Source organism: Vigna umbellata, chromosome 1, assembly GCF_029865625.1.
Source record: "Vigna umbellata cultivar VRB3 chromosome 1, Vumbellata_1.0, whole genome shotgun sequence".
Taxonomy (NCBI): domain Eukaryota; kingdom Viridiplantae; phylum Streptophyta; class Magnoliopsida; order Fabales; family Fabaceae; genus Vigna; species Vigna umbellata.
This window is the reverse complement of record NC_142165.1, coordinates 65,568,407-65,594,419: the sequence shown is the minus strand read 5'-3', so window position 1 is coordinate 65,594,419 and position 26,013 is coordinate 65,568,407. Positions and strand designations below refer to the sequence as shown.

At 37.5% G+C, this 26,013-nt stretch overlaps 1 protein-coding gene across 1 annotated transcript; it reads right to left on the bottom strand.

The window, feature by feature from the left end:
• Positions 1-17,883: 17,883 nt before the first annotated feature.
• Positions 17,884-26,013, bottom strand: HK3 (histidine kinase 3). Its single transcript, XM_088104079.1, has 10 exons — positions 24,671-26,013; positions 24,069-24,350; positions 23,471-23,640; positions 22,912-23,124; positions 22,400-22,586; positions 22,262-22,313; positions 21,918-22,147; positions 21,708-21,806; positions 20,321-21,453; positions 17,884-18,974 (listed from the first exon to the last, which is right to left on the bottom strand). The coding sequence occupies exons 1-10, from the start codon at positions 25,160-25,162 to the stop codon at positions 18,746-18,748; spliced, it is 3,087 nt and encodes a 1,028-aa protein (XP_087960205.1). The 5' UTR covers positions 25,163-26,013; the 3' UTR covers positions 17,884-18,745.

Genomic DNA, 26,013 nt, shown 5'->3' with positions numbered 1-26,013 from the left:
AATGTCTTTTGCTACTTGTGTGCCCACTGTTGGCTCCTACAGCACAGGTTTTTGTACAAAACAAGAATTTTGTTCGTGTAATCGTTTACAGGGTCCTTGTAATCGATTACAATGGCCAAAATGGCCTACACTTGATTACCGAGGCATAACTTGGGCAAAAATGGTCAAAGACTTCACCTAACTTGGTTCAAAAACCTTTGCTGACTATTTTAATCATAAATTTTTCCACATACCTCCAATTGATGTGATTCTTTTTTTATTAGAAAGTAGACTCAAAGAGCTTTTGAATGACTACTAATTTGTAATTTTTGGACATCTGAGTAGGTACAGTTTATTCCTTAAATTTAAGGCTTTGTAAATTCCTACCACTTATGACCTTTGCTGGTTGTTTTACTTTTAACTTTCTCCACCGAACTTCAAATGAGTTGATTTTTTTTATTAGAAAATAGACTCAAAAATATTTCCAACGACTACTAATTTGTAATTTTTCCATCTAAAATAAGAAACATGAAACAATAACTTGAAAGTAAACTCATTTAGGAAGCTTAGAAAAATGCTGTTTTTGGGAAATTAACTGCATCTAGTACAATGATCTAAACATTATATATTTGTAATCAGTTGAAAGCTCTTTGAGTCTAGATTCCAACAACAAAAGCATCAACTCATTTGGAGTTCGGTGGAGAAAATTATGAGCAAAAGAACCAGCAAAGGTTAGAGTTGGCAGGAATATATAAAGCCTTAAATTTATGGAATAGATTGTACCTACTTAGATGTCCAAAAATTAAAAATTAGTAGTTATTAGAAAGATTTTGGAGTCTAATTTCTAATAAAAAAAGAATCGCATCATATGAAAGTCGGTGGAGAAAGATATCATTAAAATAGCCAACAAAGGTGAAAGTTGAGAACATGTATCTCACTCAAATTGCATTTGGCTACTTGTGTGCCCACAATTGGCTCCTGAACCGTGTTGATGAATCGACAAGTGTACCGAATCGCACAAGTAATATAAAATGGTAAGACCAAGTATCATATCCCAAATGACTCTTGGTACTAGACAGTCGTGTGAGAACTCCATTAATTAAGACTTAAAGAAAACGAGATCTTTGGTTTCAGATGCAAAGAAGGAAAATTAAATATGAATGCAGTTTGATCAATAGCAGAATAACACAGTGATGAACGAATGTTGTTTAATATGAGATGAGTATGTTGTTGGGGTTAGATTTGACCAAGCTCCCTTTCATGTATGTAAGAATTCTTCTTTATGCATTAATGTTAACGTCACTCACTAAATCACTTAAACCCGATCCCTCGGCGGAATAAGCATGTCCTCAATCACTAGTTCATGCAATTCCTAGCATTCATAGTAATTAAATGTGAAGATCAAGAGCTTTAAGATGACCAAGACTCATACCCTCATCCATGAGAAATATTACTCTTGGGAGTAATTCAACAAGAACTTGAATTGTAAGGAACCTCTCGACACTCATGCAATTCTTACATCATGCTATGAATGAGTTAAACAAAGCATGTAATAATCATAGATGAATTACTCTAACAATTAATGAAAAAGCCTATATTATTACGAATCAATTCAAATACATGAGAGTTCACAAGGTTACACCATCCCCCAACAACAAATAGAGTTTAGGTTACCATAGACATGGTGAAACTAGATGAACAATGGAGAAGAATGAGATAGAAAAACCCTAAAAGTAGAAGATGGAAGCTCTCGCATCCAAATCCGCCTCTAGAGGCTGAAAGAATGTGCTGCTGTGCTCGTCCAGCCAAAGATACAAAACCTAGGACGTCTGGGTCCTTTAAATAGTGCGAAAACAGAATAGAAACAAAGCCTAGGCCCGTGTCACTAGCGCTCAAGCGCCCCACGTAGGGCGCCTAGGCGGTGAGCGGTGGTTCCCTACGCTTAAGCCTCCAAAAGGGGCACCTAAGCTTCGTGCTTCTGACGCTCAAGAGCCCAAAAAGGGGCGCCTGAGCGGTGAGCGGCTCTCTTCTGCGCTTAAGCCTCCAAAAGGGGCGCCCAAGCTTCGAGCCTTCCTCCCTTCTGGTGCCTTTTCAGGCCTTTCTGAGCTCCATCTCCTTTGCACTTCTTCTTTGCTTTCCGTATTATCTCATTTCCTGCCAAAACAAGGGGATTTAGTCATAAATTCATTAAATTCAACCTCAACTCTCTTATTCACACAACTTAACAGAAAAACATGATTCCAAGCAAGTTTCTAAGCAGAAAAGGGTGCTTTTAGAATCAAAATTACATCACATATAACGGCATTTTCAGCCATTATCGCAACCCTAAACTTAGAACTTTGCTTCTCCTCAAGAAAAACAGAATGTAAATTAGCTTTTTAAAACAATCACTACAATGACTCAACAGTTTTCAAAAACTTTTTCTTTCAGGACAAGAGATCACTTTTATCAACTCAGCATACAGATGTCAAGATGTGCAGATGGCTTAGTTCAGTCAAAATCAATGTGATGCTCATATAATTCAACAGATGTTATCCTTAAGAATGATCAATCAACCAAGCAAAGATGTAATCCGAAATTCAAAGAACTACTCCTCACCAAGGAAATTGTTTCACTCAAGCACTCAAAAGTGTATCACTCAAGGACTCAAAAATGTATCACTAAACTCAAAGATGTATAGTGAGGTGTTGGTGTCTTTTCACTCTACTATCATAATGTCACAAAAATTAACTTTGCCTTTCATTTAACCACAATCAAACATACTCACAAGCAAGTTGTCATCACAAGCGCTTTTCATGGCTTGTAACTTGGCTAGGCTAGGAAGGAAATTGGTTTTTCTGGTTAGCAAAATCCTTGAGTTAAGAGAGACATTTACGATTTAATCATTCAAGCACAAACTCTCTTTCTTTTTCCCAACTTTCCCTTGCATTGAGCTTTTCTTTTCTTTTTCTTTTCATCTTTCTTTTTCTTTTGCTTTTACTTTTCATGTACTCACTGCTTAACTCAATGTTATTTACTTAGATAGGGCTTTGATTGGTTTTTTTTTTCTTAGTGATTGGAAGGGAGGGCGCCTGGGTATGTTACAAAAGGGGAAGGTAGGGGTAGTACTTCGAATGGCGAAACGAAGGGTTAAATAACGCCAGTGATTCTCTGAGCCGGTCTGGATTTTCAACGCCTCGGGAAAATGGTCGAGATAGATTAGATGACAACACCCTTTTCCTCTCTTCCTTACCGGGAGGGTAATCTTATGGCCTTCACCTCCCGCCCGGCCCGAAAATAGAACCCAGCCCCCCATTCTGATCCAGTCATTTCTGCAAGCAGGGGGGATCTTCGATGCTGTCATTTCGAAATGTCCGCTTCAACCGCAGTTTCACCTCCCAAAAAACAAAGTTGGCTTGACGAGCGCAGATGCGAGGAAGCGGGAGCAAAGATAAGCGCTTTTGCTACTGAGAAAGCGAACGCGCGATGGTTCAAGACTTAGCCGAGCGTTAGCGAAGCTAGATTTAGCGAGAGGCTTCGAGTTAGTGAAGCGCTGTAGTAGCGCCGGCCGAAGCCCTAAGCGCTGGGGACGTCAGGCGGGCACGTGGGACGTCTACATGGACGTCCAAGGGTGTACACCGGACGTCTGGATAGGCGTCGGGCCTGACACATCGGACGTCTATATACACGTCCGATGTGGACCCCTGACGTCTGAGTAACGTCACCCACAAAGACGTCGGGGGAAGGTCGGACGTCAAAAGGCCAAAAGAACGGACGTCTAAAGCCCTTTCTGCACTAGTGAAGTGAGGGGTATGTTTAGGAGGCACTTAGGTTAAGCTAGGAAGAAGAAGAGTACTTCCCGAAAGTGTCGTTGAGCGGCAAACTGTCGCCGAGCGGTAGTGTCGCAGACTGGGCTTAGGTTGCCCCTTAGCGGAACCCGAGCCTATTAGGGTATTTTTATACCCTAAGCTGCGCCTTGCCCTCTCTTTTCAGATTCTTCTCTGCACACACACTCCTACATATTTTTTTCAAAGGTTCTCTACAACTTTTCCCTCATCCCTCTTGAGAAAATCTCCCTTCCACTCACTTTCTCACTAGTTTTCCATCTAAGTTTGGGGTTGGAAGAGAGCATCATTATTCTTCATAGCTTGAAAGCATTCTCTATTCATCTAGCATCTCCACCCAAGTAAGTCAAGCATTTTTCATTCTAGGGTTCTTGAGTATGAATTTGATTGTTGAAGCATGAATTTTTAGGGGTTTTGATTTCTATGCCTGATTTAATGATTTAATTGATGTTTGAACCGATTGAACTGAATGGTTTTGATCTGGAAGACTGAAAATTGCATGTGGGTGGAGTTAGGACAGGTTAAAAGTGTATTTTTCAAAAATCTGCAGAGTCACCGCTCAAGGGTAAATTGCTGCTGAGCGGCACTCTGACAGACATGTTATTTTTGCTGAGTTGTGTACTTGACTGCTGCACTGGTGGCGCTGAGGGGTGATTTTAACCCTCAGTGGTGGTTTAGCTTTGAAATAAGGTGTTGTTTGTGGTTTACTAATGATTAACAACATGTTCTGTGGTTTTGTAATCTGTGTTTGATGTAGGAATGACATCCTCTTCAGGAAAAAGAGTAAAGACCATGGCATCCAAAAGAAAAGAAAAGGAACCAGAACAACCCCATTCAAGTAGGTTCCTATCTCGCAAACATGAGAAGCACTTTAAGGTGGTCCAAGATAGGAGACTCCTTATGGAGAGGAAGGTTGGAATGATACTAACTTTGCTCCTCAATTTGGAGAGCAATTGTTGGGAAATGATTGGGGGAAGCTAGCCATATACCCTACACCTGCCAATATAGCTGTGGTGAAAGAATTCTACACCAATGCAAGGAAGATTGGTGATTATCCAGCTGAGAATTACCTAGGCTATGTCAGAGGCCATGCTATTAGGTATCATCCTGATTCCATCAACAACTTCTTGGGTACTGTGTGGGCTGGTGAGCAGTGCCAGTTTGCTCTATGTATGGAAGAAGGCACTGATTTTGATGATGTGGAGAGAGTTTTATGTGTACCTGGAGGACATTTTCAAAGGAATAGATTTGGCTCTGTAGTAAACATTAGGAGGACTGACTTGACTCCTCTTGCAAAATATTGGATGGCATTTTCTCATGCCAACATTCAGCCATGTTCTCATGTGTCAGACATCACTCTTAGCAGGGCACTCCTCCTTTACTGTGCAATCAGGAATTTGAATGTCAATATTGGATAGGTAATAGCTTATGAGATAAGGGTGTGTGCTAACACAACAAACAGCAAAGCACCCTTAGGACATCCTTCTTTGATTATACACCTCTGTAAGATAGCTGGGGTGGATACTTTTGCTCCACCATTTGAAAGGCCAAGGAAAGCAATTGATGAGGCCTATTACAGACAATACTATGGAGGTGAGGAGGCAGCTCAGCCAGTTCCACCACGCCGTACTCGCAAAGAAAGAGGGCAAGGACAGAGTCAGGCATCTGTTGAGACACATGAAGCAGAACCTTTCCAAATGAGGGACATGTATATGTCTCTTATAGGTGCACAGTTACAGTCTATCCACAGAGGATAGGTGGCCACTGCTGAGATGATTGTTGGAATGTATGATACACCTCCAGCACACAGGTGGACTATGGAGGAGTTCCATAACGTGGTAGCTTGGCCAGAAGAGCAGGTACAAGGAGGCAGAGCTGGAGCAGCTGAAGCTTCAGCTATGGAGATGGATGAAGATGATGCTGATGATGATGAGGATGATGCATTTGAGGATGCCGAAGATGAGGAAGAAGAGGAGGATACAGATGACAACTCAGACTGATGAGGATCTGAGATAGCATTTACTGATGAATGCTATCATAACTAGAGCAGGACTTATGTTTGGTTTATGTTTTGAACTTATTTAATTGTGTTTTTAGAATAGGGTTTGATGTACTCAATTGGAAACTTTGTCTGTTATGATGGTTTGCTTATGATTGTGATTGTTTGATAAGTAATGCTTGATGATGCTTTGATATGGATTGATGTTGAGATGTGCACATTACATTCTTATACAGGTGGTTCACAAGCTTTGTGAACAAGTGCATGATGTTGTGATTGTGATTGTGATATTAAGCAGGATGTGTATGTCAAATGTGAATGAGCTTATATGTGAAGTTTTGAGCTCCAGACTTTATGTGAATGAATGCTATTACTTTGAAAGCATGAATGACTTTGCCCAGGTTTTCTATGATTGAATCAATTGCTTGTTTGCATCATATGATCAAGGCCATTTGTTGGTAACCCTTTTATTAGCCAAATTCATGAATTTAGCCCACTAAAAGAGAACACTATATGTTTTATCCTTTGAACCCTTAACCTTGAACATGATTTGAAAACCCTTGTTGAAAAGCTTTACCTTGAGTTAAGATGAGAATATTCTGTGGTATTGATAAATGTTCAAGTTTGGGGTTGGTGGAAAATAGAAAGGGAAATTGAAAGCATTGAGCTAAGAGCTAAGAATTAAGTATGTGAAAAGAGAAAAGAAAAAGAGAAAGAAAAGAAAAGAAAAAGCAAAGCTCAATGCAAAAGAAAGTTGGGGAAAAGTAAGAATGATTGTGTTTATATGATTCTCTTAACTCAAGGGTTTTGTGATCTAGAAAAACTAATTTTCTTGTTAGCCCAGCCACATTATAAGCCATTGAAAAGTCCTTGTGATGATGCATGCTTGTGAATTTATTTGATTGTGGTTAAATGAAAGGCAAAGTCAATTCATGTGACATTGTGATAGTAGAGTGAATGAGTGATTACCTCTTATACACTTGTGTTTGAGTGAAACACTTTACTTAGTGAGGAAATATTCCATGAGCACATGAACATCCATGCTTAGTTGATTGATCATTCATGAAAAATAACATTTGTTGGATATTAAGTGACTTTGTGAACACTAAAGCATGTGTATGACTTGATTGAAGTCTTTGTCATGAGCTTAACTGAAGTTTTTACTTATCTTGAAAAGAAGTTTTCGAATGGAGTAAACCATTGTATTGATGGGTAGAAGATTGCGTTACATCTTGTTTGCTTGAGGACAAACAAAGTTCTAAGTTTGGGGTTGTGATAACAGTTGAAAAACTGTTATTTTCATGCTTAAAATTGATACTAAAAGCAACCTTTAACACTTAGAAACTAGCTTGGAATCATGCTTTTGTTCATATTTTTGGAAATAAGAGAGCTGGACAGGTTTATGCTTGATTTCAGTGTTTTATGCAGGTTTTAAGGTGAATTTGGTGAAAGAAGTGAAGAAGGATAGAGATGGAATCAGAAAAGAACTCAAAAAGTGCAAAAGGAGAAGCTGCAAGTACCGCTCAGCGGCAGTTTACCGCTGAGCGGCACTCAGGAACACCCGTTGGCTCCGCTGAGGGGTGAAAATGCAACTGAGGGGAAAATTGACTATGCGCTGGTACCGCTGAGCGGCAGTTTACCGCTGAGCGGTGGTCTTTTGGGCTTAGGCCCACTTTTCTGTAATATTACGAATAATATATAAGCTTTAGGTCTTCCTAGGGTTTGTATCTTTGGCTGAGACGAAGCAAACACTCCCTTTTCCACCCCTTGGAGGAAGATCTGGGATGCTGAGGCTACCTCCTCATCTTTCTAGGGTTCTATCTTTCATTCTTTCATTATTGTTCATCTAGTTTCACCATGAATATGGTGAACTAAACCTTGTATTGTTGTTGGGGAATCAATGTAATCTTGTGAAACTCTCATATATGGAATTTGTGTTTAAACATCTTATTTGAGATATATGCTTTCTTTCATCATTAGTTAGGGTTTTTCCTCTTTGTTCAAAGCATGCATTGGTTAACTCATTCGATGCCATGATTATTGATTTTGTCGATATGGGAACGTACGGGGAAATCTAGATCCGGGGAAAATCTCCCAATAGCATATTGCCTAGACATAGGAATATGAGGGTTGGTTGCCGTTAAGCTTCTGCACTTCAGAATTAATTATTAGGGATGCTAGGAATTGTATGAACTCGTAATTAAGGATAGGCCTTCTTGCAAGGTGATTTAGAGAGTGACATTAACATTGATGAAAAGAATGATGAATTCCTAAAAGTATATGAGAGTGGATAAGATCAAATTGATAACCCCAACAACATACTCATCCATCTAATTCATTAGAGTGTTTGTATTCCTCTTTTCCATTGATCAAATTCATGCATACATATTTAATTATTGTCTTTTGCATCTAAAAATCTACAATCAATTGTTCACAAGTCTTAAATAATCAACAAATCATATAACTAACTAGGCCGTGAGTCCTTTGGGAGAACGATACTTCGTCTTACCGAGTTTTATTACTTGATACGATTCGGTCACACTTGCCGAGGGTTAAACAAGTTTTTGGCGCCGTTTTTCGGTGTTCATAAATTTGTCATCACTTGGCAGCTTTATTACTAATCTCTGGTGCATCTTCACATGCAGCTTTGAGACTAGTCTTCTTCACCTGGATTTGCTGCTTAGCATTGAAGACATTGAAAATCACCTCCTCTTCTTGGTCTTTAAGTGCTATAGTTCCATCATCAACATTGATGATCACCTTGGCCGTTTTCATGAATGGCCTTCCAAGAATAATAGGGATCTTCAAATCTTCCTCCATCTCCATCACTACAAAGTCTACCAGAAATTTGAGGTTGTCGGTTTGAACCATCACATCTTCCACCACACCATAGGGCTTTTTTATGGATCCATCCGCCATAAACAGAGTCATCCTTGAAGGCTTGACTTCAAGACCACCAATCTCTTCAAGAACAGATAAGGGCATCAAATTGATATTGGACCCTAAATCAATTAGGGCTTTCCCTATTTTGTGGCTCCTGATAGTGCAAGGAATGGTGAAACTTCCTGGATCTTTAAGCTTAGGAGGAAGTGCCTTTCGCAAGATCACAATGCACTCTCCTTGTACCTCAATCTTTTCCTCCTCTAAATATTTCTTTTTTTTAGGAGTTTCTTCAAAAACTTAGCATATTCAGGAATCTGCTGCAATGCTTCAGACACAGGAATTCTAATCCCCAATTTTCTGAAGATTTCTTCAAAGCACCCTAATTGCATCTCTTTTTCTTTTCTGGAAGACTCCTCAGGGTGATGAAGATTTTTCTCAATTTTTTCTTTTTTCCTCTCAATCTCTTCTTTTTCTTTTCTCTCTTCTTTTACAATCTTTTTCTTTTTCTTTTCTCTCAACTTCAATTTTTCTCTCTTCTTTTTCTTCTCTCTCTTTTAACTCAACTTTTTCTTTTCTCTCTACTTCTTTCTCTTTCTCTTTCTCCCTCTCATCTTTTATACTCACAATAGCCTTGCATTCTTCCTTGGGGTTAACTTCAGTATTAGCCCTGAAACTTTTGATAGGTATCTCTTCCAACTTCTTGGCTATTTGACCAACCTGCATCTCTAGATTTCTAATAGCAGCTTCAGTGCTTTTCTGATTAGAGAGAGTTGCCTGCATGAACTGTTGGAGAGTCTCCTCAAGCTTTGTAGTTTTGTCAGCTAGAGAGGGTTGTTGTTGCCACTATTGTTGTTGTTGTTGTGGTAGTCTATTGAATTGTCCACAAGCTTCCCAAATTGACCTTGTCCCATGCTTGGATGAGATTGCCACCCTTGATTGTAATTGTTGGGACGAAACTGGTTGCCTATGTAGTTAAATTCTTCATTGAGATTATCAGGCACTGTACATTAACCATTAATATGATCACCACCACATAGTTCACAAAGTTGTTGTTGAACCTGTAAGACATTCTGACACTCCTTTGATGGTTGAGAGAGCTTTTTTGTCAAAACCTCCAATTGTTGAGTAATAATTTTGTTTTGAGCAAGCAGGGCATCATAAGACTGTAACTGTAGTACTCCCTTAGCTTGTGATAGAGTTCCTCTTTCACTATGCATCTCATTATCATTGGTAGCCATGTCGTCAATTAATTCATAGGCTTCCTCTGGAGTCTTGCATTTGATATTGCCTCCAGTTGAGGCATCCAACATCAATTTAGTTTGTGAGCCAAGACCTCCAAGGAAAAGAATGACTATCGTTGCTTCATCAAAACCATGAATAGGTGTCTTTATCAGCAAGCTCTTGTATCTATCCCATGCTTGCCCTAATGTCTCCTCTATGCCTTGCCTGAAAGAAGATATTTTCTGCTTCCCTTTGTTGATCTTTGACTGTGGGAAGTATTTGTTCAAGAATTTTGCAACCACATCTTCCCACTCAGTGAAGCTATTTTCAGGAAAAGAGTTCAACCACAGTTTAGCATTTCCTCCTAGTGAGAAAGGAAACAAGCTCAGTCTAATAGCATCATCTAGCACTCCATTCAGCTTCACACTATTGCAAATCTCATTAAAAGTGGTCAGATGCTCATATGGATTTTGATGTGACAATCCATTGAATTGGTTGTTCTTCGCTAGATGGATCAAAGCAGGCTTAATCTCCATACTTGTGGCATTGACCCTCGACTTTGCAATGCTGTTAAAATGGTGAGGGCTAACAACTGTTGCATAATCTGCTAAAGTACGCCTACCACCATTGTTGTCCATGCTTTCTTGATCAGATTGTCAGGCCTATGAAATTTCCTCTAGAGAAGGTTCTATAGATAATCTACTTCTTCTTGACCTTCTACTAGTCTTAAGTCCTTCAAGAAGAGGTTCAGAACTTTTTTTGCTCTTAGTCCTGATTGTATCCTACATAAACTAGACACAAAACCCTAGAGCACAAAAACCAAAACATACGACACAAAACACAAATTAAAAATAAGATAAAAAAATATAAATAAAATTAAAAATAAAGTCAAAGTTAATCAAGAATCACACAAATAGAATAGTTTAAATCGTGAGTCCCTGGCAATGGCGCCAAAAACTTGATGAATCGACAAGTGTACCGAATCGCACAAGTAATATAAAAAGGTAAGACCAAGTATCGTATTCCAAAGGACTCTCGGCACTAGACAGTCGTCTGATAACTCGATTAATTAAAACTTAAAGAAAACGATATCATTGGTTTCAAATGCAAAGACAAAAAATTAAATATGAATGCAGTTTGATCAATAGCAGAATAACACAATGATGAACGAATGTTGTTTAATATGAGATGAATATGTTGTTGGGGTTAGATTTCACCAAGTTCCCTCTCATGTATGTAAGAATTCTTGTTTATGCATTAATGTTAACGTCACTCACTAAATCACTTAAACCCGATTCCTCTGTGGAATAAGTTTGTCCTCAATCACTAGTTCATGCAATTCCTAGCATTCATAGTAATTAAATGTGAAGGTAAGAGCTTTAAGACGACCGAGACTCATACCCTCATCCCTGAGAAATATTACTCTTGAGAGTAATTCAACAAGAACCTGAATTGTAAGGAACATCCCGACACTCATGCAATTCGTACATCACGCTATGAATGAGTTAAACAAAGCATGTAATAATCACAGATGAATTACTCTAACAATTAATGAAAAAGCCTATATTATTAAGAATCAATTGAAATACATGAGAGTTCACAAGGTTACATCATCCCCCAACAACAAATAGAGTTTAGTTCACCATAGATATGGTGAAACTAGATGAGCAATGGAGAAGAATGAGATAGAAAAACCCTAAAAATAGAAGATGGAACCTCCCGCATCCAAATCCGTCTCCAGAGGGTGAAAGAATGTGTTGTTGTGCTCCTCCAGCCAAAGATACAAAACCTAGGACGTCTGGGTCCTTTAAATAGTGCGAAAACAGAATAGAAACAAAGCCCAGGCCCGTGTCACTAGCGCTCAAGCGCCCCACTTAGGGCGCCTGGGCGGTGAGCGATGGTTCCCTATGCTTAAGCCTCCAAAAGGGGCGCCCAAGCTTCGTGCTTCTGACGCTCAAGCGCCCAAAAAAGGGGCGCCCAAGCTTCGAGCCTTCCTCACTTCTGGTGCTTTTCCGGGCCTTTCTGAGCTCCATCTCCTTGACACTTCATCTCTGCTTTCCGTATTATCTCATTTCCTGCCAAAACAAGGGGATTTAATTATAAATTCATTAAATTCAACCTCAACTCTCTTATTCACACAACTTAACAGAAAAACACGATTCCAAGGAGGTTTCTAAGGAGAAAAGGGTGCTTTTAGTACCAAAATTACATCATATATAACAGTATTTTCAACTGTTATCACACTACAAGTTTTTGTACAAAACTAGATTTTTATTCATGTAATCGATTACAAGGCACTTCTAATCAATTACAAGGCACAAAATGGCCGCACTTATTTCAAGACTTGAACCACCTTGGTCTTGACACCAACATTTGGTATTTCCTTCAACATGGACTGCCCAAACCTCAGTTTCCTCCCTCTACTCACACTTAAACACTAGAAATAACTCTCATCCACTGAAGAAATATGAAAAAATAACATAAAATGTCTTTGGCTACCTGTGTGCCCACAGCTGGCTCCTACAACAAGGTTATTGTACAAAACCAGAATTTTGTTCGTGTAATCGTTTACATGGTCCTTGTAATCAATTACAATGGCCAAAATGCCCTACACTAGCTTACCGAGCCATAACTTGAGCAAAAATGGTAAAACACTTCACCTACCTTGGTTCAAAAACCTTTGTTGACTATTTTAATCATAACTTTTTCCACAGACCTCCAAATGATGTGATTCGTTTTTTATTAGAAAGTAGACTAAAAAATCTTTCCAATGACTACTAATTTATAATTTTTGGACACCTGAGTAGGTACAGTTTATTCCTTAAGTTTAAGGCTTTATATATTCCTACCACCTGTGACCTTTGCTGGTTGTTTTGCTTTTAACTTTTTCCACCGAACTCCAAATGCGTTGATTCCTTTTTTATTAGAAAATAGACTCAAAAATATTTCCAAAGACTAATTTGTAATTTTTTCATCTAAAATAAGAAACATGAAACAATAACTTGAAAGTAAACTCACTTAGGAAGCTTAGAAAAACATTGTTTTTGGGAAATTAACTTCATCTATTACAATGGTCTAAACATTATGTGTTGGTAATCATTTGAAAGGTCTTTGAGTCTAGATTCCAACAAAAAAAGAATCAACTCATTTGGAGTTCGGTGGAGAAAATTAGGAGCAAAACAACCAGCAAAGGTTAGAGTTGGCAAAAATATATAAAGCCTTAAATTTAAGGAATAAACTTTACCTACTCAGATGTCCAAAAATTACAAATCAGTAGTCATTGGAAAGATTTTGGAGTCTAGTTTCTAATAAAAAAGGAATCGCATCATTTGGAAGTCGGTGGAAAAAGTTATCATTAAAATAGCCAGCAAAGGTGAAAGTTGACAACATGTTATCTCACTCAAATTGCATTTGGCTACTTATGTGCCCATAGTTGGCTCCTGCAGCACAAGTTTTTGTACTAAACTAGATTTTTGTTCGTGTAATCGTTTACAAGGCACTTGTAATCGATTACAAGGCACAAAATGGGATGCACTTTTTTGAGGACTTGAACCAACTTGGTCTTAACACCAACATTGGGTCTTTCCTTCAACATGGACTACCCAAACCTTAGTTTCCTCCCTCTACTCACACTTAAACACTAAAAAAAAACTCTCATCCACTAAAGAAATATGAAAAAATAACGTAAAATGTATTTTGCTACCTACGTGCCCAAAGTTGGCTCCTACAGCACAAGTTTTTGTACAAAACAAGAATTTTGTTCGTGTAATCGTTTACAGGCTCATTGTAATCGATTATAAGAGACAAAATAGGCTACACATGCCATAGATGCAATGAAAATTTGTGATATCATTATTCATGAATGGTACTCAATGGCATTTGCCACTTTGTTTATTCACATTCCAAACAACACATTTGACAATGATAATAACATAGACTTTAAAACTTCAATTAACATTAACAATAACCAACTGAAGTAAAGTTTCATCTTTTATTTCATTAAAAAAAATTGGGTACAATAAACTTATTTGTTCATCTATGTACAATTTTGTATTCCTTTCTATAACAATTCAATACAAAAATCACTCGTGTTTCGCTCTATTTCCTGTGTATGGGGTTCTAAGCTCCTTGCTCTTGTAACGCTTTCACGATTCGACCCTCACAAACTTCTACACACTAGGTTGGTTGTTGTACATGCCTCCCAGGCTTACAAAGGCAGTAAGTATGTCGAATTCTGCACGAGGCGTACTTTGTACATTTCTCCTTTTATTCTTCTGTTCAAAGCACAAACATACTTTGTTGAAAAAGAATGATGAACGCACAACTGCATCAAAGAGACCAAAATAAGAAAAGGCCAAATCCCAAAAACGAAAACAAAAAAAAAATTTAACTCAATAGCGAAAACCCAATGCCAAACCCAAAACGCAATGAAGAAAATGGGTAAACCCATTTACCTTGCTCGAGCCACCATGATCATAAGAGAATGCCATTGCGCACAATGAGAAATATGAGAGCGAACGAAATTGAGAACCAAAATGAGGAGAGCGAACTTTGAGTTCGTCCCACGCAAATGAGGACCTTCACCAGAGGTTGAAGCTTTGGGTTCGTCCCTCGCAAATCACGAGTTTCACCAAAGGTTCGGGAGAGGACAAAAATGGAGGGAGAACGAAAATGAGGAGAGAGAACAAAAATTGGGAAATATGAAAGAATGGAGAGATCAAATATAGTGATGGGTGATTTTGAAATGAGCAATCTCTTAATCCTATAACCTTTTCCACGTCACATTTTCGTATTTTAATTTTATTTCAAACGGACCAATGAAACACTGACAAGTGGCGTTATCAAAAAGTTGTTAAAATAGAGTTGTCAAAATATCTGCATCGTTGCCCTAAAGAGTTCACAAATCAAAATTCAAATTCATTCATTCCACATTTTGTCCAACGATGCTTTTACCTTCATCTAAGAGCAATAACAATTTTATTTATCATGTATCATCGATCTTGATAAATAATCATATCAATATCAATGATATAGTATAAAATAAAGTTACAAATATAAGAAAATATGTAGCTTAAAAGAAAAAGAATAAATATTATAATAAGAATAAGAATAAGAATATCTTTTCAAAGAGGTGCAGTGGAAACAATCTGATAATTCAAGCTCAATGAATAATATAAAACTCCCATGACATGGAGTACAGCGTAAAACTAAGACCAAGTACGTGATTTTGTAGTCCTTGTTTTGAATCTGAGCATTGAAGAATTGATAATTGTTTATGCATTTCGTTTTCATGTGTGTTGGAACAAGTTTCCCTTCATAGTGACCCGTGTACAACGTTGACGTCACATGTTGCTCGGGCTCCAGGTAATGAAATAACCATTTCCTGGCCAATAAGTATTTACTAAACCGGTGGAAAAATTTATTGCGAAATTGACAGAACCAGTGAGCCCCACATACGATATCTGAAATGTGTAAGTCTCCAGTCTTGTCCACCCAACAATCAAGTGCCCTTATAATTATTATCCAATTATTGCTACATATCTGTCATGCCATCAGATTTCAAAAAACCAAATTCTCAACAATTTCATACTTCAACAATCGTCAATGCTGCATAGCACAGCAACAAGGAACCACCCATCAAAATTCAAATCCTTAAGAAGTGGTTAAATAAAAAGTTGAATCAATTTAGAGGTAAAATTAGTAATATATTATGCAACTTTTACAATTTGTGTTATGTTGTCAGAGTCTCTGCTGGAAAGAGGAAAAGCTTCTGACTTGCTCATCGATGTATGCGTGTTAATTATTGTTGAATCAAGTATCTGGAACGTGCATCATTTGGAGGAAAAGTCGATGTAAATATCAGTTCTATTGCAGTGAAACGTACTCAAGTAACTTTCTGCAGATGCGAATGACTTGAATTATTTTCTAACCATTAGCTTATCGAATTTCGAACACAAAAGATTTTGCATTGGCATCAGAATGTTGCATTCACTGTGAAGGTGTTAACTTTCGATTTACGTTGACGTTACAGTTCTTTTTCAACTTTTTAGTCATTCAGATTCACAATTTGTATTCCTTTTTGGAATTTTGTTTTATTTTTCTGTGACCTGTGGCTATTTTTCACTAAGAATGAAAATTTTCGGGTGACAAGTTAAAACTATTCACTCACAAGTCACAGTTCATGACCTATTGATCTTACTCAACTCAAGGAAACCTTTTCATAGAATCTTTTCCTTTTTGGCTAGTTATTTATTTACCTTTTAGTCATATCCAAAACTTGTTATATTAAAAATAAGTTTATATTATTGGTATTTTTTATTTTATTTTTTTGTGTAGTTATCTGGATTGACCAATAAACAGACGGAGTAGCTGGAATTGGGAGACATCGATTATAGGCTTATAGCACCAAAAAGTAGTAACTAAACATTGTTAATGACCAAAAAAAAAGAACACTGTTTTTGCCCAATTGTGCTTCTCCCTGCGAATGACTGAAAGAGGATAAGTGTTCGGAAACTAGTATCTAGATTCTCGTTCAAGAAGGACACGGCTTGTCTCTTAACTTTGATAAAGAATAATACAATGTGTTAAATCTGAAGAACGAATAAAGTGTAACCTGTTAACCAAGTGAGTGATATACCTAACGTCCATGGGGCTTTAAAATTTACCCTTGAGATAGAAAATAAAGTTTTTTTTTTTTACGAAACTAGGCAAATTTGAAAAAGAAATTACAGATGTAGACAAAAAAAAAATTCTGTTACGAGAATAGACAAGTCGTGACGGGTCCAATGACTTCAAATGAAGAAGTCGTGTCTCCCTTACACGACTTCATCTTGTAGCACTGACCAGGGTTAAAGTCGTGTACTCTTAAAATGACTTTTGATCGTTGTAATTGATTACCAAACATTGTAATCAATTACAACGTGCTGAAGTCGTGCATATTCATTAGTGATAATCGATTACAATCATGCTGTAATCGATTACTAGAGACATTTTGGTGTCAAATGAAATATTTTTTTTGGTTTTTGACATTTTTGTTTTGTTGATTATGTTACACAAAAAAGGAATTGTCATTATAATTTATAATTTATTGAATCGAAAAACAAAATAAAAACCTAAAACTAAATTTATAAGAAATACTAATAGTAATTTATTAATTAGTGAAGGGAATACAAAATGGTAAGATTAATAAATAATTATTGACGAAATGAACATGTCCCCCTATGATGACATTCGTTGTGTCAGTAAGAGCATTTTTTTGGCTAATCTAAAGTGGATTGATCCATCTCATTACGAATTCTATTTGTAGTTAGTCTTCCAGATGCCTTGCATCACATTTGAGAATCTGATATGAAGGCATCTGGAAGCTACAAATAGAATTCGTAATGAGATGGATCAATCCATTTCAAATCAGCCGAAAAAATGCTCTTACTAACGCAACGAAGGTCATCATAAGGGAACATGTCCATTTCGTTAATAGTTATTTATTAATCTTACTATTTTGTATTCCATTCACTAATTAATAAATTACTAGTATTTCTTATAAATTTTGTTTTAGGTTTTTATTTTGTTTTTCGATTTAATAAATTATAATGATAATTTCTTTTTTATATAACAATCAACAAAACAAAAATGTCAAGAACTAAAAAAAATATTTCATTTAATACCAAAATGCTTATGGTAATCGATTACCAGAGACATTTTTTCTTATATAGGATGAAGTCGTAACTCCCTGCACGACTTCAGCACGTTGTAATCGATTACAATGCTTAGTAATCAATTACAATGACAAAAAGTCGTTTTGGGATACACGACTTCAACCCTTATCAGTGTTACATGGTGAAGTCGTGCACGAGAGCACAACTTCTTCATTTGAAATCGTCTCATCCCACAACTTGCCTATTCTCATAATTAAATTTTTTTTTGCCTACATCCGTGATTTCTTCCTCAAATTTGACTAGTTTCGTACAAAAACCAAAATAAAGAGAAAGACATTCCATAAAATGTTAAGGCAAAGCAAAGCGGTGAGCCAAAGAAATCCAAAATTGGAACTTGTACAAATCGGCCAAAAAATGGTGGATCATTCAAACGCTACAGTATAAGGAACATAAGGTTAAGAACATAAGGAAGCAAGATGCTGTGATACATCAATCACCATCTTTATTGTAAGTCATGTACAAAGATTTGATGGTGCACTTCCTCCCCTTGATGCCAAGAAGCTAATTTTCTTCCTTTCACCTGAATCAAGCCCTTGTGATACATGCATCAATACACATAAAATGTAACGTTCCTAGGCTAGATTACTATAAGTTGTATTATTACATACACAGGGATGAGACTCTAGAACCGTATTACAATACACCCTAGTCTTCTAATCAGCCTCCATCGTTTCGACTGACTTTACATGGAAGAATAATGGGTTTTGGTACTACCCTTAACAACCAATTACAACTCAATTGCAACCAATCAAACTTGGCTCCTATGTACACTCCCTGTCACAAAAACAATGTTTTAAACCGGGGAACTTAAAACATGGCAGAAATAACAACAAAATAGGTCAAAAAGGTAGAATGAACCATTTCTGAACTTCTACAATATTTTCCCCGCTTTGTTTCATTTTCCTTTTCTTTCAGACGAGATAATATAACATTCTTCGGTATCTAATGAGCAACCACCAAACTTTGAGGTCAAGTATTAAAACATGCACAGGCTGTTAAATAGAGAATGTACTCTCAAGAGACTTCTGAACCTATTTATCCACTTCAGAGTGTCCTGGAGTACAGACAGCTATGCTTCCATTATCAATAATCCTCTAGTTTAGATCAGCACTGTATTTTTCTGTTCAAGATGACTGGAAAAACCGTGAGACTTCTCTATAGAGCTGTTCAGCTTCAAATGGTTTTGAAACGTACCCATCCATGCCACCCCCTAGGCATTTTTCATGTGTAGCCTGTATCACATCTGCAGTCATGGCTAAAATCGGTACATGCCAGTTTCTAACATTCTCATCCATTGATGCTTCTCTGTTCACACTTTGCTCCATCTCCCTAATTTTCTTTGTTGCTACAAAACTGTTGGAAAAGAATTGTCATTAACATATTGTAACACGATGATAAGGATTTAGAAATAAAAAATAGATTAAATTAATACTTCAAATAATTTTTATTTAAACTGTCAAATGAATTAACTCCATTATGAGTTCATGGCTCCCAAAGCCCGGACTAAGGAGAGTTGTGTTTGGCCCTTGACAACCCACATGAAATATGTTGAAAGTTAAAACACAGATCACTAACTATGGGTTATCGATGCTAGGTCATCACTTGAAAATATCACTTTCTATGACTTGACTACAATGTCAAATGAGCTACGTCTGCTAAATCAAACTCTCAAATGTAATGTTCAATAAGCTAGAGTTCTCACATTTTTCTTCACAAATGTGGGTAAAAGCAACTACTCTTGCCGTGCCTGATTAGACTACATGCTTGGAATATTGGAACATTAGAGGATAAGTCTTCAAAGATGGTGGACATTATGATTTGCAGAAGAATTCAAATCACGTACGGGTTGAAGAATAAATAAAGGAATTAGACACTACTAAATTTATATTTCGGTATATAGTTTTTGGGGGGAAATGATTGTGGCCATTATTGTGGTCAAGGATTGGAAAGCGAATGCAGTGGTTTATTCTCTGGTACCAAATGCCCTCTGAGTAACGACTGCAATGTGCTAACCAAGTTTGAAAAGAAGTTTCAGCCAACTATTATATGATCAATATACTATACGGTAGAAAAGGTTATTTTTAAAAGGACATCAAGAGAAAAAAAGTGGGAATAACAAAAATGAGCACGCTAGTATTGGGACTACGTAAGAAAGAACAAGATGCTGAATTCTTGTATACTGGGAGATATTGGTAGACTGAAGAAAATGACAAATCGATTAAGATGGTTTGGATGCATGTACAGGTCATAGAGGCACAATGTGGAGAGTAAATTACATGGTTTATGGTCCTTTTAAAAAAGGATTGAGGGAGGTCTAGAAGCACATTAAAGGAAATTATTGCAAGAGGTTTAACGGTAAATAATATTCCTAAGAATTTTTGTTTCCAACCAAGCTCAATGGCATCATTTGATCTGTGTACCTGACCTCACTAAATAGGACAGGCCTTTTTACAGAAAATGTCAAATGAATTATAATATTGCAGTGGCAGATTAGACTCCAAAAACCTTGGGTGCTAATATACATTAGTTTGTTTTACAATTTTGTAACGAAAAATGTTTTCCTTTGATGTAAACTGTTCAGTAAATATTGCAATTATCTTTGACATATATAAAAAAGAATTAAAAACTCTGTTCTATGTTTTTAGTCCAACTGACAAACTATCAGAATCATAAAGCAAGTATTTCAGTTGCATACATACCCGTCCATTTCTGGCATTTGAATATCCATGAAACAGGCATCAAACTGATGGGGTGGCTTCAGGGAAGAGATGGCATCTTTCCCACTGCTAACACAAACCACGTCTGCTCCATACTTTTTCAATGCACCAGCTGCTACAGCACGGTTCACAGCATTGTCATCTACTATTAGAATTTTCCTGCCACAAAGAAGATGGCGAAGAGACAAACTTTGGAGCTCTCTGTTTCGGGGAGCTCCCTTGTTTTGGACACCCATGGATCGTTGTAGTGAGGCAGCAAGCATACTTGCTCTAAGAGGTTTAGTAATGACAGTAGGATTATCAGCACCCAAGTTTACAATAGCTTTAAAAGAACTACTAGAATTAACAAGAATGAACAGCTTTGGGGGAACCCCATGATCAATTTTCCTTGTATTATTGACAAAGTGAGATGACAAGCCTAAATCTCTATCCCAAACCTCCTGCTCAATCAAGACCATATTAATAACTATATTTCCATTGCTTATGGTTAGCAAACCTTGGTTTAAATCAGAAACCATCTCAACATGAATGCCAAGCCGTTGGATGTGATATCTTGACACTTTTGCTCTAACAGGTCTTGGGTCAATAATTAATGCAGTCATCCCCTCAAATTCTGATGATGCAGACCGAGGTTGGTTGTTTGTTTGCTGAATTTTACACTCGTTTGAACTGCGGATACCATTGGTGAATATGGCAGTAAAAGTGAATGTGGATCCAACCTTGGGTATGCTCACAAATCCAATTTCTCCATTCATGAGACCAACTAAACACTTGCTAATGCTTAGACCAATACCTGTTCCTCCATGCTTTCTGGAAATGGATGGACCTACCTGCATGAATGGGGTGAAGATGCGGGGCTGAGATTCAAGAGGAATGCCTTCACCTGTATCCTCAACAGATACAATCAAATTGACAAGATCATTCGAGAGGGACGAAAAGGAACCAAGAGGTCCCTCTTGACTGAAAGCCCTGAATCCTTCCCAGCTCTTGCGACTATCAGCTACAACGGAGCCACTCAATGTATTTTCTGAGTTCGATTCTTTGTCAACCTCTATTGAATGGACAACCTCCTCAACAAGATGGATAGTGACAAAAATATGTCCTTTGTCAGTGAACTACAAAAAAATTTCAGAATCAGTTTTGATGATACTTTCAAGAAATACACAACAATTTTTCCTCCACTAATAGTCATGGTTTGCTAGAAAACTAATAGAAGATTTTTTCATGAGACTGCAACAACTGTAGCCTGCCTATAAGGCAAGGATATAGCACAAGGTAAGATCACTAAATGACTTTCATGATACACTAGGGCACCAGACTAAGTAACTTCAGTTATGCATAATGTTTTTCTCTCTACCTAGAAACTTACCTTAATTGAGTTACCCATGAGATTGGTAATTATTTGTCGAAATCTTCCTGGATCACCTATTAGAAATTCTGGAACCTGATCTGACACATAAACTGCCAACTGTGCTTCCCAAAAAAAATTACGAAAAGCTATTAACTATAATTAGACTACACACATTTTGGAAATCCAATCATATGATAAAAAGGCAACAGTAGGCAAGAAATTTATTACCTCTACTCCTTTTCCTTGAGACTTCTCAGAAAATAGTGACAAAACATCATCCAAAATTGACCGTATGTCAAAGAGCACAGCCTCAAGCTCTAGCTTACCAAATTCAATCTTAGCTTGATCCAAAACCTCGTTTATTAGTGACACCAGAGCCTTTCCACTTTCTTGTGCTGTCCTGACATATTCCTGTTGGGTTACATCTAGATCTGTGTCCATAAGCATATGCAACATCCCTGAAATTCAAATTTAGAGCACGGTTATGGCTGAACAAGCTCTTCGTTTTTGTGAAATGTTTATAGCTAAACATTGGATATTGCAGACTAAAACATAGATAGAATACAACTCACCTAAAACACCGTTCATTGGTGTTCTGATCTCATGGGAAACAGTAGCAAGAAACTGCAGTAATAGTTGATTAAGCCCACATGATCAAAATGAATTAAGCCAAAATAAGGAAAGAGTGTGTTTCAAAAACAGTTACGTACCTGGGATTTTGCAATATCAGCTGCCACAGCTCGTTCCCGAAGTTCCATCATCTCACGGCAATCATCTTCTACTTTGGCAATATGATTCACAGTGGCATGGAAAATATATCCGACAAGGAATGCAATAACAAGAATACCAAATGACGTAGTTATTGCCAACCACGGCCATGGTGGTTTCTGCTTGAACCTGTGATAGCATCAAACTTAGATTTCATGAATTGTTCAAGTCTTTTGACATCTTGCACATTTTAATCGCTGTAACGTATTTATATAAGTCATTTGAATTTTTACACCCAAAAAAGTGACAACTTCAGATAAAATAACTCTAAACTAAGTACATCTAGCAGCAGAAACCACAGCACAACACTAAATTATTAATTCATATGACATTAATATACCTTGTGTTTAATATATTTTCTACCTGTTTCAAGGTGGCACCGTTGTTCATACAAACTACATTGAGCAATAAAGATGACGGAGATGTTAGACTCTTTCTACAGCATTACTCTTACCTACAGTGCATCTCGTGCTTCCTGAAAGGGTCTCCGAAGTTAAGAGTGCTGACATGATAGAACTCATCCCCTGATTCACTTGAACCATACATGGCAATTGGATGAGTATGATTTGTCGTATCATACACATTAACAATTACGGTTTGCTTGCTAGCAAGTTGCTGAAGCAGTTTCTCCACCAATGACTCAACATCAAAGACTCCCCCAAGATACCTGCCAGCAAGCAGCAGTGAAGACATAAAAATGATATCATTTTAATTGTGTTCATAATCTTTTTTCTGTTTTTCATATCAGCTTTATTGAATTTAAAAGTAGATTTGTTACTTTAAAAACTTCTAATTATCACAAGAGCCAATAATTGTTCACCCTTCTTACATTAATAGAGTTCATGAATATTCTCCCTGAAAATTTAAATACAGTGATTAGTTACTCAGTAGACTAGTTACTACAGAGATTTCATTGACCAAAAGGGAATACTTAAAATTCTATGATTGATTACAAAAATGACCTGAGAAAAATGAATGAAATTCATGCAAAAATATTAAAAGTTTTGGCACACCCATCAGTTGCTTGAATTCTTTCATTTGGGGTTGCATTTGATGGAAGATCTCTCTTGTAGACGGCAAATGTCAGGATAACCCCCAGACGATTTGTTTTGAGCAGCCTGAAGGGTGCAGTTAAAACCCCTTTGCCTGATTCTCTTGCACGCAGCACATTTTCACGGTCTTCCTGTTGACAAACAGGTAAAAAACTGAGACAACCATAACTAAAAAAGTTGCAATTGATTTCAGGTATGGAACAGGAACAACGTGTGTCAACTCAGCTTTGTGATATTCATCAAATTAGAGACTATCCACGTATTATATTCTCCATTAGGAGCAGTCCCATCAGGACAGCCAAGAGAAATGAAGAATAAGGATACAAAAACCACAATCAGGGAGCATACATAGTTTTTCTTCAAAAGTTTTCTCACATAACATAGTGAATGATTACTAGTAGAGCAGTCAAAAACCGTACAACCAGGAATAAAGACCTTAGAAATGGATGGATTAAAATTATCATCAGAACAACCAAGTCAATTGCATAGCATTTTCAAAATTCACTATATATGGCTCAGATGAGCTCCACCTAAAATTTGACAAATATAAGAAACCTACCTTTCCAGATAGCACATTAACAGAAATCACATGTGCAATTGTATCTTGTGCAAAGATGACAGGAGCATATTCTTCCTGGACGGGGGATGGCTCCAATGCCTCTGGGGCGTAATCATCCTTATGAACCGGGTTCTGCTCTAGAGTATCCATCCTCTTGATAGTCCAACCTTGTTGCTTTTCAAACTGCTCCCTTTCAGAATGGAGCACCCTTACAGCATATGCAACACCGCTTGTAAGAGGCCTCTCAAAAGCTGTTCTTTCTGTGTACCTTGCAAAAGTTTTCTGCAAGTTTTGGAAGTTGGATTGATTAGCAGAGGTGAGACAATAGGTCAAAATAAATCGGTATCCATTCCATCTTTTCCAGCAGTACAAGTTCCTTGCCAGCAAAATATAAAATTAAAACCCCAATATTTTCCAGAAAAGAGAGAAGGGGGGGGGAATGCTGTTACACACCAAAATTAATGACAATGGGACAACGCCTCATAACCCCGTGTGTATAAAAATCATGCTAACATATCTTCTCGAAACATAATAAACGAGAACAAAAAGTAATAGGTGAGGAATTAGGTCCTGATTTGCAAGAGCAAAATAAAGAGTAGTACCTGATCGATGGCTGAGGGGTTCTTGGCATGGTGAAAGGTGGAGATCAGAATTGACATGGCTTGGATATGGTTCATACTGACGTTGAACTGATCCTGAAGCATCCTAGCCCTTTCATCACACAAGCTTGCCAGAGTTTCTTTCCTCTTCTCAATACCTTGCAAGCTCAAGTAGCACAAGATCCACAGAGATACTATAATCCAACCCACCACCCATGTCAGCAAAAGCTTCCTCCACAACGCTCTCTTCACTTTCTTAGAGCCAATATACTGGTAGTACTGTTGGTGGATTTTGCAACCCTGCCCAGAGATCTTCTCCCACCATTTGTGCCACATCTTTCCACCCCCACCACCACCTGGAAACCCCATCTTGGTGTCCATAATTCCACTGCTAATAAACCAGTTAAGGTAAAGGACAGACACAAGCCAGCAACATAGCACCAAAAGTAGATGCCCCACTTTTAGACCAAACCCAACTACATGGAGCAAACTCATCCACAACAGTAACCAACACAAGTAAAAAAGAAACAGTTCCAAGAGGTTGTGGGCGTCAACTCTAGCTGATTCCAGGTAGGCTTGTGTGAGAGGAGAGAACCGCTGTCAAATCCACAGAATCCCCTCAAGGCTAACACACATGCACCCCTATTCACTAAAAGCTGTTTAGGCTTGTGACTGAAGGAAATTCAAGATTTTGAAGAACTACAGCACAAACCCAATTCCTAAAAACAAGAAGGTTGAAGGGGAAGAAAAAATAAAAAGGACATAATAATAATAATAATAAGGGATGTGACCTTGATAAGATGCTGTCTTATCCACCCCAATAGCTTAAAATTCAGAAATGCAAATGAACACTGAAATTTTGAGGCAGATAAGAAAATTCAAATACCCTTTAAAGAATAAAAGAATCACAAGATTCTGGGTTTCTAATTCTAAACAGAAATTGATACTCCTTATTATCTTGTCAGCTAGCAGCAGCTACCAACCAAGACGCAGAACAAAAAGGAAGGGCCAAAACTAAACCTACAAAAGATTCGATTTTCACTATCACTCAGCAAAGAAGCTCTAGCTTGCACTTCATGGCCCTAGAACCAAACAAGAACAACACAAGCACGTGAATGTGTTGGAGAGATTTCCTATTACTTAGAACCGCACACTGTAAAAAAATAGCAAGGCAACAACTAAACTCAAAGAAAGAAGCTAAAAAGGCTTAAAAGGACGAGGTCATCGAGCTGAGATGGGATAATTTGGCAAGGCGAGATGATAAGAATACGGTAGCACAGCACAAATGTTTTCTATATTACTACAGGGCATTATCTCTTTCCAAACTATCCACTCATAAAATAATG

What these genes read in the sequence shown, in the direction of transcription:
- HK3 (XM_088104079.1), bottom strand. Translation starts at nt 25,162, where the DNA reads ATGAGTTTGCTCCATGTAGTTGGGTTTGGTCTAAAAGTGGGGCATCTA. An exon ending in TTAATGTGCTATCTGGAAAG is followed by an intron (nt 23,641 to 24,068) that starts GTAGGTTTCTTA and finishes GTTTGTCAACAG; the next exon opens with GAAGACCGTGAAAATGTGCT. An exon ending in AAGCACGAGATGCACTGTAG is followed by an intron (nt 22,587 to 22,911) that starts GTAAGAGTAATG and finishes ATGCTATCACAG; the next exon opens with GTTCAAGCAGAAACCACCAT.